This window comes from Ictidomys tridecemlineatus, chromosome 2 (genome assembly GCF_052094955.1).
Source record: "Ictidomys tridecemlineatus isolate mIctTri1 chromosome 2, mIctTri1.hap1, whole genome shotgun sequence".
NCBI lineage: Eukaryota > Metazoa > Chordata > Mammalia > Rodentia > Sciuridae > Ictidomys > Ictidomys tridecemlineatus.
The window spans coordinates 14,883,735-14,902,430 of record NC_135478.1 but is presented as its reverse complement, the minus strand read 5'-3'; the positions used below and the strand labels follow the sequence as shown (position 1 = coordinate 14,902,430).

At 61.1% G+C, this 18,696-nt stretch overlaps 1 protein-coding gene across 19 annotated transcripts in view; it reads right to left on the bottom strand.

The window, feature by feature from the left end:
• Crtc1 (CREB regulated transcription coactivator 1) overlaps positions 1–18,696 on the bottom strand; it is a 73,336-nt gene that overhangs the window by 4,804 nt on the left and 49,836 nt on the right. For 5 of the 19 annotated variants that reach the window (XM_005332980.4, XM_005332981.4, XM_078037885.1 and 2 more), the window contains 8 exons: positions 16,906–16,991; positions 14,455–14,495; positions 13,772–13,992; positions 9,381–9,514; positions 7,041–7,352; positions 4,919–5,023; positions 1,725–1,811; positions 966–1,146 (listed from right to left, as the gene is read on the bottom strand). In XM_005332980.4, the coding sequence (XP_005333037.2) occupies positions 966–1,146; positions 1,725–1,811; positions 4,919–5,023; positions 7,041–7,352; positions 9,381–9,514; positions 13,772–13,992; positions 14,455–14,495; positions 16,906–16,991 (1,167 nt within the window). Of the gene's footprint in view, positions 1–6; positions 143–965; positions 1,147–1,724; positions 1,812–4,918; positions 5,024–7,040; positions 7,353–9,354; positions 9,515–13,771; positions 13,993–14,454; positions 14,496–16,905; positions 16,992–18,696 lie in introns of those variants that run through there. The other 14 variants (XM_040290252.2, XM_078037880.1, XM_021731498.3 and 11 more) reach the window with 12 other exon arrangements.

Here is an 18,696-nt window from a genome sequence, read left to right as displayed (position 1 = left end):
CTAGGAGAGACAAACAGTACAGCTCAGCCTGGCCTCCCTGGCTCCCAGCCTCCAGCAATGTCAGACCTGCCCTCCAGGGAACACTGCCAAGGTCTGGAGACATTCTGGTTGTCACAACTGAGGGAAGTGACACTGCTGGCATCTGGTGGGTGGAGGCACAGGAAAGTACTCACCTTAGAGAATGACCCGACACTAGATGTCAGCAGTGCCCCAGGGCTGAAGCCCCAAGGGCCATGAGAGGCAGGCTGGGTGCAGGCACGAAGGGCACTTGTCCCCAACGGGGCCCAGCTGCTGCCCAGGAAGGAACCTGGCTCTTCCCTCTACCGCCCTGGGGGAGGCGCTGCGTCTGTCTGCAGAGCTGGGACGTGGGCTTCAGAGTCCCCGTCTCCCTGGGCAGCCGCGCCATCAGAGAGCAGCCCTGTCTTGGGAGTCCCTGGTCTCTGTCCCTGGGCATCCACCTCTGCCCACTGCCTGACCCAGGGGTGGGAGGTCAGGATTCCCACAAAGGGCACCAGGGGCTCTGAATGTGACCTCTGTATCCTAGAGGTGCCAGTGGGGACTCCCCAGCAGCCCTGGTGAAGACGGGGGTGGGGGTGGCCACTGAATGCCTGGGTTTTGTGCTGGGTGATTTCATCCGTGCCATGCAGGATGGGGCTGTGTCCCCTAGGTACCTGGGCAGCGGGTTCCTGACTGGCTTTGCACTGAGTGCTGGATGCCTGTCCCAGGGCCTAGGTGTCTCCCTGGGCTGTCCTGCCCAGGAGCGGGTGGAGTTCAAGGTGTGGGAGGGATCTGGCCTCCTTGGGGCCCTGTCCCGCTGAACCCTTGGGCTGAGGGCAGGGAGGCAGCCCAGCTCAGTCTCCTGCTGGAGCCGAGCCCTCTCCCGGCGGCCATGCTGCCCCTGGGCACAGGGAAGCCTCCACCTAGGCTCCTGGGCACCGGGCCTGCGATGGGGCTGCCAGCCTCACCTGTGAGGATGATGTTGGGGATGCCGCTGTGGCTGGAGTAGCCCAGCTGCTGCGTGTCCTGCAGGCTCCCGTGGCTGCTCGTGAGGCCCATCATGGCCGCCTGCGAGTAGTTGAGTGTGGAGCCGGAGCCGTAGAGGCTGCTGGAGCTGATGGCGTTCTCCATCATGTTGAACTGCTCTAGCTGGCAAGGCAAGTGTGCCAGGCTGTGAGGACCACCCAGGGCTCCCGGCTGCCACCTGCAGCCCCAGGATGCCCCTGCAGGGGGCCTGGCATCCAAAGCGGCTGAGCGTGAGCCCCCAGGCCCCAGGGCCTCCCCAGCACTCAAGACTGGATGGATGGATGGATGGATGGATGGATGGACGGATGAGCAAGTGAGTGCTCCAGGCCACGGCCATACCTCCTCTGCCCCGGCGTCCCTGCCCCGGCCTCCACGCAAAGCCAGCACAGCCTCCCAGCAACCCACGTGCACGGCCCACGCCAAGGCACTGCTCTGACAGTCGCTGCCCTGTCCTCGCCTGGTCGAGGCCTGCCCTTCCTCCCCCTCTACCTTCGGACTCCATTCTGCCAGCCAGACAGAGGCCAGGCCAAGCCACCTCTGCTGGGGCCTTGGCCTCCACAGCTCAAAGACAGGACAGGGACTGAGGAGCGAAGCCAAGGGGTGGGCAGGGGCCCCTGAGTGCGTGCGGCCCTGCCCTCAAGGTCTGGGTCCTGGCGAGCATGTGCTGTGGGCACCGGCCGGCGGCCTGGGCGCCCCCTCACCTGGCGGGACAGAGCATTGGCCTGCCTGGCTGCCATCTGCTGCTCATAGTATGAGTCCCCAAACACGCTGCCCAAGGCGGACGAGTGCTGCAGACAGAAGAGAGGCCTGCTGTGGTCATGGCCCCCAAGACTGGGCAGGGGTGGACCAGGGCCCATCAGGACTGGCACTCCCAGGCCCTGGCTGGACAGGGAGAAAGGTCCCCGGAGTTCCCTGGGACGCAGAAGGCTGATGGCTTTTATCTTGGGGTCCGTGGGTGCGCCCCAGTCCTGGATGACTGCTTCCTTCCACCTGGGGTGTCTGCACCCTGATACCCTCCAAGACACCACCCCCAACTCCCCTTGAGCTGGGTGTGGCGACCCCACTTCCGTCATGGAGAAGGTGGGGCTGCCAGATGAGAGGCCTGGAAGCCTCAGAGGTGACCTGGGAGAGGGGCCAAGACAGAAGGTGCCTGGACGTTACATTCACGACAGAACGTGCACTGGGGAACCATGGGCCCCCGGGAAGACAGGAGACAGGGCACATGTACTTGGACAGGACGATGCACAGAGCTGGCCACTGGCCAAGCGAGCACAGACAGGAGCAGAGAGAGGCCTGAGGCCCGCACGGGGAGGCCACCTGCTGCATCCCGTCTCAGCCAGAAGTGCTCAGAGGAAGGGGCAGGGGCTGTCCCTGGGAGAGGAGGAGGGTACTAGGGGACTCATGGGTGGTGGGAATGCTGTAAAGGTGCGCTTGGAGCCCACAACTAAGAGACAGGGGACAGAGCCTAGCTGGGCTGTGCAAGTGGCCAAGTCACATCCCAAGCCCCTGATGACTAAGGCCTAGAAAAGAGCTCTGGAGTGACCTTGCAGCCACCAGAGGCCCAGCAGCACCGCAAGGCTGGGAACTCCAGCCTGCTTCTCCCCGTGCAGGACAGGGTGCCCAGCACACCACGTCTCAGAGACCATCTCCACAGACCAAACGCCCTGACCCCTGGCCCTTGGGCTCCCCGTCGGAGTGGTCTTGGGAAGACCCCAGGTGCCAGGACAACTCAACGCTTCAATCTGGGTTGACAGCAAACCCTTAGCCCCTTGGGGTCAGTGGACCAAGAGCAGAAGGGGCAGATGCCCACTCTGACTGGAGTCACAGTGACGGATGAGCCACCGAAGGCCAGCGAGGAGTTAAAGAGGGGGACTGAGGAAGAGAGCAAAGTGGCAAATCCCCGAAGCCCAGAGTCCACAGCTTCGAGCTGGGGCGAGCCGGAGGTAGAGGCCCCTGGCGCACCCACGGCCGGGCGCCTTCCGCAGCGCGGCCCAGACACAACCACCCGCTTCAGGCTTTGCCAAGGGGCTGCAGGGCCGTGGCTGGTGCCGCCCAGTGAGAAGGAAGCGGAGAGTGCAGGCTTCACCAGCTGGCGAGGCTGGGGCAGGTGCTGGGAGAGACTGGGCTTCTGAGATGATGCCCGATCCTGTCCCTGTGGCCCTGGCCCTGACACACAGGGGCGCTGATGGCCAAGGTGTCTCTTGTGAGGCTGCCCTGAGGGTGGCCAGGACGTCAGCTTGGGAGAGGCCTGGGGCCGGGCCTGACTGGGACAGACGCAATGGCCAACTGAGGACAGAGGTGGCAGGTGTGGGCCGGGCAGGGTGGGGCAGGCTGGGGTGGCCCAGGCCCAGGGGTCTGATGAGCGCATCTGTGGAGACCCAGCTGCAGCCAGAAAACCAGGTGTGGGCTCTTCCCAGCACCTTCTGCTTCTGAGGGAGTCCCCACTGCCCACACCAGTCCACAGCAGACGGGCAGGCGGCTGAGCCGGCGGCTGAGCCAGCGGCACGCTCTCACCCAGCCAGACCACAGCGCTTTGGTTGGTGGCAAAGAATGAAGTGACCCTCAGCCGACTCCCGCCAGGAAGAAGCCCTCCTGCCCTGCCCACACATGGGGGCCCCACCTGAATGACATCCCTAGGCCCTCCCCACAGCAGCGCGTGTGACGAGACCAGATGTGTTACCAGAGTTCAGCGCAGCATGGGTGGAACGGGCTGTGCGGTCACCAGGCTGACCAGGTGTCACTCGAGGTCACCACACCCCGCCACTGCTGTGCAGCCGGGGCTGCGGGCAGGAGTCCCAGCAGGGCCCTGGCTGAGGGGGAGGGTGACCCACTCATGTGGTCCGAATGCTGGAGACAGCAGAGAGGCCACCCCTCAGCACGTGCCCGGGGACAAGGGAGTCTGTCTTCATTCCTGCAGGGTCCCCCCAGAAGGAAGCAGTCTCCCCGCCTCGCCAGGGAGCGGAGCCTATCATCCCTCTGCCAGGGTCAAGGGAACGTCTTCACGACCTTGGGCCCTGCAGTGGCTTCTAGGACATTTGGGGACGAGGTGGTCTCTGCCCAGGAAGTGGGGTCCCCTGATGGAAGTTCTGAACGAAACATGGGACCCGCTGAGGCCAAGACCACACCTCACACCAGAGCCACACGAACAGCCACCGGCGCAGGGACCCTGGGCGGGCGGAGAGGCTGAGCAGGACCAAGGGGTCCTAAGACACCTAGACCTGCACCCACCGGCAGGAAAACCCGCGTCTGATGAAGTCACATCTTGCCCTGTCACCTAGAGCTTGGACTCGGCCTCAGTCTGTTCATCCACGGATGGGGCAAGAGGGGCTCAGTAGACTGACCTGGGCTTGGGGCCTAGCAGCCAAGGGACATGCCTTCCTGCAGGGTGGAGGGGAGAGACAAGCTGAGAAGTCGGGGCTGCCGCCACCGAAGGTCAAGTGAACAGTGCCCTGAAAGGGAGTCCACTGCCCCTTCAGGAGCCTTGAAGCTCGAGGCTGCAGGGTGGCCAAGCCTGGGCTCCTGCTCTCGGCCACACACTGCCACGAGTCCTGAGGGCCTCAGGACACTGAGAGAGTCGTCACCGAGTCCCTTGGTGGGGTGACCACCACAGCCACTGCTCATGTGACAGGCTTGGATGAGGAACCCCATTATCCCTAGCAGGCTTGGCAGAGACCATGAAGGCACCAAGTGGTGGCAGAGGCTGCATGTCCTCCTCCACCATGGCCCAGGTGGTGGTCTGTCCCCAGGGCCCGCCTGGTGCAGCCCGGTGTGTGCACAGCCCGGGTCCATGGAAGGGACAAGATGGGATGGGTGAGCAGTGAAGCAGACGATGGCACACAGGGACACGAAGCGGGCTGCAGTGGGGGGCCAGGCGAGGGGAGGCGGCGTCCCTTACTTGCGGGGAGCTCCCGGGGGAGAAGCCTTGATTGGAGACAGGCGAGGTGGGAGACTGGTTGGCCGGGGAGCCCGCGCTAGTGCGGTACTGCTGCAGAGCCGGCGCCTGCGACGACAGACAGGTCAGACCGCGGCCTAGCTCCCCGAGCACGGGGGCCCATCTTGGCTTCCTGGGAGCGGCTGGTCCCATGAGCTCCCAGCAGGCTCCCACCACGCATGCCTTGACGGTGGGTGCCCACACAGGGAGCCAGGGCACCCCGGGCACCCGGAGCTGCGTCTGAGCCTGAGGACTCCAGTGAAGAGCGGGCTGCAAGAGCCAAGCACGGTCTTCCTCCCCGCCTTCCCAGGGCCACAGGAGGGGACTGGAGAGTCAACCTGGACTCGGGCACCTCAGAGCTGAGAGCGCCATGTGCACACACCCACACCCACATGCAACAGCCACGTGTGCACACCCACATGCACATCTACACAAATGTGTGTACATACGCATATCCAGGCGTGTGCACACACCCATTTGTGCACTCAGATACAAGTCTGCACTCACACAAGCCCCCACACACCCGCACCCATGTACTCGTAGCCAGACACACAAGTACACGCCTCTATATACACGCAGGACCACCAGTGCCCACACCCCATGGGCACATGCCCCTCTGAGCATGCGCCCCTCACACTCAGGGCGGGAGAAGCCCAGAGGGCAGGCAGAGCATGACCTCTGCTCCCAACAGTCTTCAGCAGGGGCAAGCCTGGCCCTCCCTGTTCACTGGGGCTGACAGGAGGGCTGTCCCTGGACGTGCCACAGGTCTCAGCACTGTGTGCTCACCACTGCAGGCCTCCCCAGGGACAAGCCCGCCTGGGTTATGCCATCTGAGAGACCTCTGAGGGATCTGACCACTTCCTTGAGCCAGACCCAGTGATGGCAGCGCAGGCCAGGCTAGGACCTAGATTTAGACCCCACTCTGGTCCTGATCCAACCTGGCCATGCTGTGTGCCTCCAGGCAAACTGCCAAACTTCTCTGAGCCTGTGATTCAATGAGGTCCAGTTCAATTGACCCAGGGCCCCAATACTGCTTCACCTCCATTTTCTCAGTGGCCCGTTTTAAGCAGTCTGGGGTAGGGGGTGGAATCCAGGTGGGACAGGGTATGGGTGACAGAGGAGCCAGCAAGGAGAAAACAACCACGAAGAAATGATCCCCACTGAGTCTGCACAGAGACTCAGAGGTCACCCGGGTCTGTGCCCAGTGGAAACCAGCAGATCCTGGGGGTGCTGGGTGGTCCAAGTAAGTCCTGACCCAAGAGCCCTGGAGGGGCTGTCTCTGCACCTGATGGGGACGCAGCGCTTCCAGTGACGGCCCAGCTCCCGAGCAAGGGCATGGCGCCTGCTGTGATTTCACCAGAGGAAGAGCCTGGGCCATGGGGGTCCCCACACAGGGCCGCCCGCTTCACGCAGGGCAGGTGTGTCTACTCTTTACAGAGCACGAGGTTCTAAGGCCTTCAGCCTGCAGCCGGAGCCAAGGCTTGAGCGGAAGGGTCAAATGTGTGCCAAACACGGTCCTCAGTGGAGCCGCGACCCCCATTATCAGGAAGGTGTGGGGGTCCAGAGGTTAACCCAGCCAGTCCCAGCACTCGTTAGCCTCCATCCGGCCCCGGGCAGGACGTGCCTTGCTCTGGGCTGTGGCTCCCTGCCCCAGGGGCTGTGCTGCCTGAACCACCTCAGGAGGCCCTGGCCTCAGCCTGAGCGGGCTTCCAGAATGCTGTTCCCCAGGCCACGGGAAGCGCCCTGGCACCTCCCAGGAGGCCGGCTTCCCGCAGGAGCGAGGGCAAGCAGGAGTGCTCAGTGTCAAACCCGAGGGGGGCCCCTGGAGGAGTCTGGGGCCAATGACCCTGCTCAGGCCTCAGTTTCCCCACCAGGACTTGGGGTGACAACCTCGGCTTCAGGAGTCCCAGCAGCAGCCCTCTTGGAGGGCTTGGCCTGGCCCAGGGCAGGGTCTGCTTCTATCCTGACCCTCACACACACACCGTCGGGGGCCCCGTCCTGCCCGGCCCAATGGGGTCTCCTGCAGCCCCCAGACTCCTCCTCCACGAGCCCCCCCGCAGGCCCTGCAGGCCCGTCCCGGGCTTACCGAGGCGATGTCAATCCCCATCGATGGCTGGCCCGGGTTCTCTGGGGGGGACTGGGGGAGAGAGGACGGTACCGTGACCGCGAGCGGGGGCAGCTGTGGCCCCCGCGTCAGGCTGGCGCTTGGCATCAGAGGGCCTCCCGGGGGTAGGCCAACGGGCACCTGAGGCGGCGGCGGGGGCGGCTGCTGTTGGGACGCCGGCGGTGGAGGTGGCGGGGGCTGGGGCTGCGGCGGGGGCGGCTGTTGGGAGCCAGCCTGGGTGAAGAAGGCGTAGGGCAGCTGCTGCTCCAGAGACAGGGCGTCCATGGCCACGGCCTGGGGAGGAGAGGTCATCAGGTGGAGCCACAGGGACCTGGTCCCCGAGGCCCCACAAACTTGTTAATGACGGATGGACAAACCCCGTGGGCTCCGCCCCTGGACTGGGTGCTCCCAACAATGAGAGAGTCAGAGCCTCGGGAGGGCAGAGCCCACCCAGGGCCCTTCCTGCCGTGAAGCCTTGTCCACGCCGGGGAGACAGGGAAGGTGGGGGGTATGGAGACACTGGTACAGTCACGGGGCCAAGGCTGGCTCAGGTCCTTGTCAGAACGGGCAAGGCGCTGGGTCTGTGGCTCAGTGGTAGAGCACTCGCCTAGCCCGTGCGAGGCCCTGGGTTCGACCCTCAGCCCCACATAAAACTAAATAAATAAAATAAAGGCATTGTGTCAACTACAACTGAAAAAAAGAATTGGCAAGAGGAAAAGAAGCAGAGGGTAGTGGTGGTATTTGGAAATTCTGTGTAGAAACTCACAGCCCTGGGGCCCCTGGGGGAAGGCCCAGGGTGAGGAGGGCCAGGTCCCCATCCCATCATCCCCTGAGAGAGGATGGCTGCCCAAGAGCTATAGCACATGGGCACATGCCCGGCCCCCAATAAGCAGTGGGGTTCAAGAAAGGGGCTGGGGCTGGGGCTCAGTGGTAGAGCGCTCAGTGGTAGAGGCACTGGGTTTGATCCTCAGCACCATGTAAAAATAAATGAATAAATACATAAAGGAACTTTAAAATTTAAAAATTAAAAAGGCAGCTGGGTGCAGTGGCACACCTGTAACTCTAGCGGTTTGGAAGACTGAAGCAGGAAGATCACGAGTTGAAAGCCAGCCTTAGCAAAAGTGAGGCACTAAGCCACTCAGTGAGACCCTGTCTCTAAATAAAACACAAAATACTGCTGGGGATGGGGCTCAGTAGTCAAGTGCCTCGAGTTCAATTCCTGGTACCCCCCCCTCAAAATTTTTTTTTAAAGTGTTTCAAAAAGGAAAGGGACAGGAGGCCCAGGATCCAGACAATCCACAAAGACACACAGCTGCAGGAGCTGGCCAGGGCTGTGTGGATTCTGACCCAGAAAGACACACTGATAAGCTGACGGAGGCACGCGGTGGTCACCCGGCCCAGGCCTGGCAGCAGGAGGGGGGATTATGGTGCATTCTGTTGTAGGTGGATGGTGCCATTGTGTTAAAATCAAAAAAATTTAAAAAATAGGGACAGGTGGTAGCTCAGTGGAAGAGGGGTAGCCCAGAGTGCTCGGGGCCTGGGGTCCGTCCCTGGGACGAGCAAAACAGAAACAAAGCAAAGCAAAAGATGTTGAAACAGACAAACTCCTAGGAATCCACAAATTACCAAAAACACATCGGCAGAAACAGGAGACGTAAGGAGATTGAACCAGTCATTAAAAACTCCCAGTAAAGACAGACCAAGAGCCAAGTGGTTTCAGTGGCAAAATGCACTGAATTTTACCAAAGATTCTGAGCAGGAATTGAAATGCTTCTTAAACTCCCCCCCCCACCAAAAAAAAAAAAAAAAAAAAGGAAATAATTCCTCCCTCACTCTACAAGGCAGGATTTATCATGTCAAAGAAAAGTGACTGAAAATACTAAAATCAGAAATGAAAATGGAAAGTCCCTACTGACTTTACAGGAAGAAAAAGGACCATAAGAGTATCATGAAAATTTACAACAGTAAGTTGAAAACCCGATTTGGACAGAGGGACACCAACTATGAGAAGCAGGAGAGTAGATGGAGCCCTGTGGCAAACTGAAACAGTGAATCCAAGCTTGCTGACTATTCCACTACGGAAAAGTCAACTAGACCAGGAAGAAGGGAAGCAGCTTAGTGGAGGATGCTCATGGGACCTGCAGGAGCCCCCTTCATGGCCTCTGCCCGGGTCAGGCACAGGGGACCGCTGATTCGTACATTTTCCCTGTGGTTGAAGTCCACAGGGAATCTTCTTGGATTCCATCATCCCCTGAAGGGGCAGGGGCCTCTTGGAGGGGCAGAGTTGAGCCCTCACCTTCCCCACCCACCTCACCCTCGCACCTGAGTGATGGGTGACAGTGGGGACAAGGTGGGCGACACCTGCTGGGCCTGCTGCCTCCTTGCTTCTGTGCTCAGGGACAGCGGGCTGACACCAGCAGGTCGGTGCTGCGGAGAGGAGCCAGGCGTGCTCATCCCTGGAAAGGAAGAAGGGAGGCGGGAGGACGGTGTGAGGGAGGCGAAAGCCACTCACACCCCCACGGTCACGCTGCACAGGGACAGCCAGGTGCTCAGAAGCCAGTGGGCACTTGCCAATGGCCAAAGCTGAGGAGTCCCTCCGCCCAGTGCGGCCATCTTCCTCTTGCCTTCCTAGTTCACTCCACCACTCCTCTGGCAGGCCCAATCAGCACTTCCCCACCCCTGGAGCACGACTGGTCCCCAGACAGGCATGTGACCAGGTTGATCCAATGAGAGCCTGCCTCGGGATTTTGGATGGAAACTCCAGGAAGGGCTGTCTGTTGGGGGGCACATTCCACACAAGGAAAAGATCCACCAGCTGGAGGGCTGAAGGGGACAGGCAAGGACTGAGCTCTCTCCAGCCAGAGTGGTATTTCCTGGCTTCAGACAATAAACCCCCTTTTTGTGCTGAAGTGGGCTCAGGTCGGAGCTAGCTTTAGGCAAGTCTGTGCCGTGGTTTCCTCCACAGGCTCGGCGCTCCTCCTCCAATGAGCATGTCCGCTCCCTGAGGAGCTCCTCATGGCTCCACAGTGCCCCAATCCACGCCATCCTCCTGCACCAGAGTGCCCCCCACCAGGCTGCCCAACTCAGACCTGATTCCTTCACGTTCTCCCCGTCCCTGCAGGGGCTCCTGTCAGGAGCCCGCACCTTGCCCCTTCCTTTACCCCAGCCTCTGAGGCCCTCACCCTGAGCAATGTGATCCCTGGATACCACTGTGGTGAAAGAGCAGGTAAGATCGAGGACAAGGTGGCAGCGGTTTGGGCTGCTGGGCTCTCCTGGGCACATGCCAAGCACACAGCAGGCCTCATGAGAGGAACCCTGGGGCCCAGCCTGACCCACACCCACCCTGACACTCAGGTTCCCTGTCAGTGAGATGAGGATGATAACAGCTGCACTCAGGGTCACCGTGAAGCCCCAGTGAGGTCACAAGCAGGCTTGGGAGAGTCTGGCCTGCAGCCAAGGCCGGCTGAAACTGCCTGACTCACCCAGGAAGATCCGGGACCCATCCGCCCAGGGCACCAAGGCAACTGTGTTCTGGCAGATGGGGCGGCGGGTTTACGGGTCTGTGGGAACACACCCAGCACATGCCAGGAGACGACAGGCAGTCTTCCCCATGCCCGGGGCAGCTGCTCGCTGGGGCAAGCTGGGTCATGCCTGGACTTCCCCTGGACGCCCTGCTGGCTCTGCTCAGCTCACATGGGAGGGGGCAGGGCTGGCGTCTGCACAGACCCTGGGCATCAGGACCAATGAAGTCAAGGGGACATCAATGAAAGCCCAAGCAGAAGTCTGGGAGGCACCTGTTCAGAGCAAACTAGGAGTCAGGACCGCAGGCCGCCCCGTTGGGTCTGGGCACCAATTATCTTGTATGTTTGGTGGGGCCAAGGAACATTTGGTGCTCAGGTCAGGAGCAGATGTCAGGGCTCAGTAAGGGGCGCAGCCTGTGCTAAGCGCTTGCAGGAGGTGGACGTGGGGCCCGTGGCTCATCATCAGCACAGAACACTGACCTGCTGTCACCTGCCTGCTCTCTCCAAGAGAAGCTGGAAACCAACACTTCCACACCAACTGCCTGATATTTTAAATGTGGATTTGAAGTCACACACACGCACACACACACAATCACGTACCACACAAAATACACCACCAGATGGTTTGCCCTTCGGCTGCCCACCTCCAACATCTGTCCTGAATACAAGAGTCTTTAACTCCCTGTGGGCTGTCAGGAGAGTGCCCAGCCTCACACAGGGTGGCCGCCACCCCAGAGGGGCCAGTAGGGCAGACACAGCATCTTGCTATTGTATGCCTTTCAGCAACCTGGCTCACCTCTGGAGCGGGAACACGGCCAGCTGGAGGGGAACTCTGGGGCGGGCGGGCAGGGAGAGCTGCCAGGAGGGCGGGCCGGGTGGGCCAGGTGGCAGGAGCCCGTCCTGTGGCACGCAAGCCCTGCTGGCAGGCACGGCCGGCCTCGGAGCTGTGCCAGGAAGGGCCCCCAGGGCCTGCCCCCCTCCCAAGACCTGGCAAGCAGCCAGGACAAAGCTTTTGCAAATGTGAGACGCCGGGGCTGCCCCCCGCGCCTCTTCTTCCCCGTGGGGCTGGCGGTGGGGCCAGGAGCGGGTAAACACGCATGTGCGCTGGTGGCCAGCAGCTCAGCTTTATTTAAAAAGCACCCAGAAAGCAGAGTCCCTGCTCGGGAGCTGCTGGAGCGGCAGCTCCACAAACATCGGCACTGGTGTCGGGCATTCCTGGGCCGGTGCTCGGGGCCCACACCCTGGCCGCCTGGCACCTCCACGTGGGCTCTTTCCTGTGCTTATTTAGACTGGGCGCGGGATGGAGGTGCAGGCTCTGGGGGCCTGCCAAGGACCCACAGGCAGTGGAGGGGGAGCTCTGGCGTGGGGAGAACGGGTGTGGAAGCTGGTGGCTTCTGCACTGGGGGGGGCACTGGCAGCCCCAGAGCTGACCTTTGGATTTTACTTTGCACAGGCCATGTGCGGGCAGGCGCCACCCGTCTGGCCAGGTCTCTGGGGAACGGAGGGAGCTCAGTAGCAGGAAGCCTGCCTAGCACAGGAGAGACCTTGGTTTGATGCCCAGCAGCGCGCGCACACACACACACACCCCCCCAGCATCATCTTGCCTGCCCCCTGCCCTGCTGGCACCTGCAACAGGAGCAAGCTGGGGCTTCCTGCTCGCTGCCCCACCTCGGGTGACCTGGCTCCCAGGCTGGTGTCACCCTGACATCTACCTGCAAAGCATCCAACGAGATTCCCTCTCTCCAGACCCTGAACACCCTCCTGAGAGCCCCTTCTCCCAGGGCAGCCAGGGGGACTCTGCCAAGTATGCATCTTAGCGTGTGATGCTCTCATGGAAAAGCCTGCGTGGAGCTGCCGCTGAACCTGTAGAAGAGGCAGGATGGGCTCACGGGTGGGGAGAGTGCTGGCTTGTTCTACGGCTCTGGGTCGGAACAGGGCCTGTGTCATCCACACCCACTATGTGCCCCCCAGAAGCCCTCCTGCCTGTCCTACCACCTGGGGCATCTCTTCTCTGGAAGTCAGATGCCTGCCCCTGATGCAAATGCACACCCCAAACAGCAAACAAAGGGTATAGGTGTCATGGCAGGGACCTGGGAGATTGAGGCCCAGCGCAAGGGACAGCTGAAGAACATGTGGCAATGCTAACAGCAAATACAGTAACACAGCACAGCATGAGAGGTCAGGGGACAGTCAGGGGACAGGTAGGACGAGGCAGGTAGGGCGGGAGCAGCACAGGATCAGGGCGCAAAGGCCCTGAGTGAGTTCATCCAGCTGTGGGGCAAGCAGGGAGACGAGAAGGAGGGTGGAGGGTGACCTGGGCTCCAGAGGTTGTACGGGGAGGGAGGTGAGGCCAACAGAGGCAGGTTATGGGCTGGTCATGTTCTAGGTCAGAGAAGAGGCTGGGCAGGGCCGAGGCAAGTGAGCAGGAGGAAGGGTGAAGCTGGGTCAGGTCCTGATGGGAGAGTTGCCGGGTCTAGATTAAAAAAGGAAGGGTGTGCGTGTGCGTGTGTGTGAGAGAGAGAGAGAGAGAGAGAGAGAGAGAGAGAGAGAGAGAGAGAGAGAGAGAGAGAACACAGGAGATAAAGGGGATAACTCCACAGTCCTCAGGGAGCCACCAGTGGACAATCCCCAGAAAGAACAGGGACAGAGCAAAGCTGGGAGCTCCTGGGACAGGCAAAGAGCCCGTGGGACGAGCCCTGACCAGGCCAGGGGAGGAACAGGTGTAAAGAACAGGGAGGGGCCAGAATAAAGTGTCACAAAGCAAGCCGTCCGACGTGATGAGAAGGAGCAGGTCAGGCCCTTTCTGTCCCCAGTGAGGGGATGGGGCAAGGAGGGACGGTGGACAGCATGACCTACTGCTGGGGCTCTGCTCCTAGGCTCCCCAGCCTCTCTGAAGCCACTTGGTACCCTCAAAGCTGCAACTGGACCCCTGAGGCAGCATGCACCCCTCACACCCCACCTTCTCTGCCCAGGCTGGGCCTAGGAGGGGGGCCTTCCCTGTGGGTCAGCCTGGCAATGCTGAGCCCCTGCGGCAGGTCTGTCACCCCTCATCTCCACCCTCCAGGTGCCTGGCACTGTGGACACGACTGATAAGCCACCATCCGAACGGACATGCCACCTTCAGGAGACAGTCCTCTACCAAGGAGCAAAGCCCGGGCACCTGGAGCTTGGGGCCATGCTGCGGGCCCTTACCCTGGCCGGCGCCGCCGATGCCCAGGTGCGTCAGGTTGGCGGCGAGGTTGCCAGTGCTGCTGGAGCTGCTCAGCGCGGGGAAGGTGGGCTCCTCGGGGTCCAGAGGGGTCGGGAGGGGGGAGGGGAAGTGGATGTTGGTCAGGTCAGGTAGGGAGCCCCCCGTGTTGTGGGTGGCGGGGATCAGGGCTGTAGTGTTTTCCTGGTCGGCGGATGGGAAGATGCTGGGGGAAGGCCAGACAGGGGCAGAGGTGAGGTCTGGGGACAGCGGCCAGCCGACCGGCCGGGTCGCCCCCAGAAACTGCGGCAGGGGCAGGAGGGGGCCATCAGGAGAATAGGAGCAGGTGTAAAATGACGCTCCTCAGTCAGGTGCTGCCATGCTCATAAGATGGCTATCGGGGCATCACCAGCGACTTCAGGAAGCAGCCTGCCCCAGGGAGGGGAAGGGGAGGGTGGGACAACACTTTCTGTTGCCCAGGGAGGGCTGTCCTCTCCAGGGACAGGGTATGTCTGAGGAGGCTCTGACTCGGGCAGCAAGGGGCTGGAACCGGCCCAAGACAGGACTTGCTGGGTGGCCACCGTGGTGTCCCTCAGCAGGACGTGCAGGCTCATGGCGGGTGGGAGCCTGGGGGAGCCCATGCAGTCCCCAGGCTGAGGGTGTGTGGGCAGGGCCTGCGGGGACTTACTTGATTCCGGGGACCTCACAGGACTTGGGCCTGGACCCCGTCTGAAAGAGAAGACAGCAGAGGCTGAGCCAGCACCCGGGGCCTCCTCAGGTACACCGTGCCCGAGCACCAAGCTTATCGGCTAGGGACCGCGGCGGGGAGGAGAAATCCCACCTTGGCTCAGGCGCTTCGTATGGCACAGCCCACAGTGGCCTCTGAGTGTCCCACAGAGGGCACAAGTGGCCCCACCAGGTAGAGGGGCCGAGCCCAGAGTCAAGAGTCATGTGGGGAGGCTCTTCCCGCAGGCCCCACCCCAGCTCCTGCCCTTGGCAGGGAGAGGGCACAGTTCCACTCTGGCTGCTTGGTTGGTGGGGGCCACAGACAAAGGGTGACGTGGTGCCTTGTCAGAGCAGGCATCTGGGCAGAACCTGTGTGCCAGCTCCTCATGTCCCCAGGGTTTTCCATGGCAGTACGCTGACAGGTGTGCAGAGGGGCTGCTGGGACCCGGGTGCCCGGGGCTGAGTGCTCTTGCTTGGTGGCCATGGGGCGACTCCATGAGAAGCCACCAAAGCAGTGGAGGGCACCAGGTCAGGAAGACTGAGGTGGGCTGGGCCAGATGCCTCAAGTCGGTCCAGAGGCTCCCACGAGGGGGCCTCTCCTTCCAGGAGGACCTGCCCTCCTGCGACACTCAGAGGTGTGGCCCCCATCTGGTCCCGAAGCACTTCTCTGCCATGTGGGCGTTCATGAGTCCATGGGCCAGGGCTGGGGAAGCCTCTGGGGCAGCGCCAGTTCCAGTGCTCGGCTAGGGACACTTCCAGAACACGCGGACCACCGCGGGGAGGAGAAATCCCACCTTGGCTCGGGCACTTCATTTGGCACGGCCCACAGTGGCCTCTGAATTCAGGGCCACAGCCCTGCTCTGCTGCCCGAGGCTCTGGACTTTCAGCAATGGAAAAGTAAACTGCGACCCCAGTGCCAGGCCTGCTGTGCTGCAGGGGCCTCCCTGGCTGGGCAGGACAGCCCTGGGCGCCCCTCCCCGGCTCCCCTGTGGGCTGGCCCCAGGGAGGGGTGCCAGGGAAGCGTTTGGGCAGCAGGACTCGGTTTGCTCCTCTGTGAGTGGAGGACATGAAGGCCAGGGAGACGGGATCCTGCGGGGCCTGGGGACTGTGGCTATGCGCAGGGCCCCCAGGACTGTGCTTCTGACCTCACGGGCGTGACAAGGACAGTCCCATTTCCTGAGAGGAGCCTCCAAGCGAGTCACGTTTTCTAATTTCTAGTCTGCCACCAGGGCCTGGGACGACACTGCTGGCCGAGCTTTCAGGAACCACCGGGGGGGGGGGGAAGGCGCACCCGCTGGTGGAGGGAGGCTCTGCCTGGCAGCCGCACCTCGGCTACAGTGGTGGCAGGGAGCCAGCAGGCGCCAGGCCTCCACAGCAAATGCCCAGGGACAGGTTTCTACGGGGCCAGGGGCTCCGCGTACTGGAGTGGACAGTCCCTCCAGAACCCGCGTCTGCACCACCCGCGGGCGCCAGCTTTCTGAGGGATACTTTGAAAAGCCTTCCACGAACTTTACGGGAGACATTAACGGGTTTCTGAAGTACTCAAGAGCCACTCCTCATTCTCTGCCATCCCTAGGGTCCCTCCAAGGCACTAGCCTGTTTTGCTCTCTGTAATGGAAAGGTGACATCCAGCTGCGCCAACGGACCAGGACCTACTTTTCGGCTTTACCAGACATTTAGTGGTTGTGCAGTTTCACTCGGGTTAGATTGTTTTGCTTTTTCTCTTCCTGATTTGTGTGGTGCTGAGGGCGACTGCTGCACCCTGAGCCCCCCCCCCCAACACCCCTATCCTGACCTTGCGAGGCAACCGCATTACCACGAGTGTCTCTATTTCCTCAGAATTCCTTTAAAACTCCAACTCGGAGTGACTGAGGGTCATCTCATAACAAACCCCCGCTAACATTCGGGTGGTTTCTGCTTATTCCGGAAGCTCTGCATAAGCACTTCTAAACGCACCCCCTCGCTGCAACTGCATTCCCAAGGGGGGGAGTTCTTATGTCAACACCCCTGAAAAGCCTCCTGGGACTGTTAATAGTAAGATTGGGACAGGGACAGGAGGCGGCTGCTCCATTTCTTTCTTGGAGGGGAAAAGCGGTTTTTCTCCTTTTGGAGACAGGGTCTCCCTTCAGTTGCCCAGTCTCACACTCACTGTCCTCCTGCCCCACACCCAGGTGGCTGTGGCCAGGCTGGCATGGGCCGTCTGTGACGCTCTACTTTCTGCTGAAACCTGACCAGCCACGGGTTTTAACGGGAGGCTTCTGCCGTGTGACGGTCCTGCCCCCGGAACCCCGGCACAGGCAAATCTGTGCGGGGGCAGGTCTGGGAGGGCGACCCTCCACGCGTCACTCCGTTATCTCGTCCCGGCCTGGCCCGAAGGAGCAAGGAACAGGCCCCCGGAGCCCCGGGCTCTTACCTTCTTGGTGTCCCACGCTTGCTTGGGAAGGTTTTTATCTGCTTCGGTCGTGGTCTCCTCCATTCCTGGGACTGTTAACAGTAAGACTGGGACAGGGGAGGAGGACACTCAGAAAGAGGACAACCTCCCCGACGGCCAGGGCCGGGTGAAGCTGGAACTTTCCTCATGGTCATTTCTGGGTCTCATTTTTTAAAAGATCAGATAAGCCCAAGACTCTGTATCTTACAAAGAAATGAAAACCAAAGCCCTGGAACCCGCAGCCGTGTCAAGTCCGCCTCCTGGCACTGACCCGGCCTCCGTGTCACCTCCGTGGGCAGCAGACAGCGTAGTCTGTGTGGGCGCCCCCCCCCCCCCCCCCCGCAAACGTCTTCTCCCACCTGGGCGTTCCTTAGACTTTCAGTGGAGGCAAGAGTGGCCGCTGGCCCGCCTCTGTACCTGCTAGAGAGTGCTATTTTTTCATTCGCCTCTGAGCACGCCATGAGGAACCAGCCAGATCTGTCACACACTCTGTGACACGTGGGCTGGCAGGTGTGGCGAGGCAGCGGGGGAACTAAAACCCTGGCCCCTCTTGGGAGCGCAAGGATGAATGATGCCTCTGATTGTGACTCCAAGACCAGCTGGATTCTGAGCAGCAAGGGTCTCGGTCTTGCCTTCCTCCCATGGTCAGAGCATCCTCAGGGACAGTGACATCCTTGTGCCTGCCTATCCCCTAAAAGCCCTGTGCTTGCGGGGACCCACCAGGACAGGCAGCAATCTGAGGACAGTCTTGCTGCTGGCCTCAGAAAGAAGGCCCCAGGTGGTGCCTGCAGGCCGGGGGGAGGTGACCCAGGCTGGCACCCCAGAACCTGCCCTTCTACCTCCTGCACCTGTTGCCTGCCTGTCGGAACTCCCAGGGCCCAGGTTCCAGTGACAATCCTATCGGCAGGATCTCCTGGCACATTTATACACCCACCCGGTGAAACACTATCACGAAACAAGTGGCACCTGGGCACTTCACTCCATCTCACTCTACGGCTTCGGGGTCTCAGGCCAGATAACACGCACGTGGGCTTCCCGGGCCTGGCCTCAGAGTCGACGACCCCTCTCTGGATGCCACTACCCAGCTCTGGTCACTGTTTTGGTTCTGGGGTTGAGCCCAGGGTCACTTAGCTGCTGAGCCACATCCCCAGCCCTTTTTTATTTTTTATTTTGAGACAGGGTCTTACTAAGTTGCTCAGGGCCTCGCTAAGTTGCTGAGGCTGGCTTTGAACTTGGATCTTCTTGTCTGAGCTTTCCAAATTAATGGATTACAGGCATGTGCCACTGCGCCTGGCAGCTCCCCAGTCTAAACATTTACTCGCCTTGAAGGTTCCCAGGATGCTGCCTCCATGCCTGGCTCCAGGACAGAGCCGAGGACCTGGGCACAGCGGCCTGGAGAGGAGGCACCTAGTAAGAGCTGGGGAGAGATGGGCCCTTTCTCACCCACTATAGCCAGGATGAGCTCAGGAGCTGTGGGGGACAGTTCACAGCTGGAAAGTAGTCCAGTGTGAAATCCTAGATCAAGCAGTGCCTGAAGCTAGAGGTCCAGCCCTAGACTACAGTCCTGAGCTGGTAAATGCCCCTTTTACAGGCTCACTGCCCCTGCATTTGAAAGAAATATTTGAACAGCACCCAGTCTTCACGGCCCTACCCTGAATCCATGAATCCTGGACTCTCAAGTATTTGCAGGGTTTTCTCTGCCTAGAAAACTCCCATGCATCCTTTAAAACCCAATCCAAGCAGCTCCACTCTGAGCCCCTCTCCTTGTCCTTG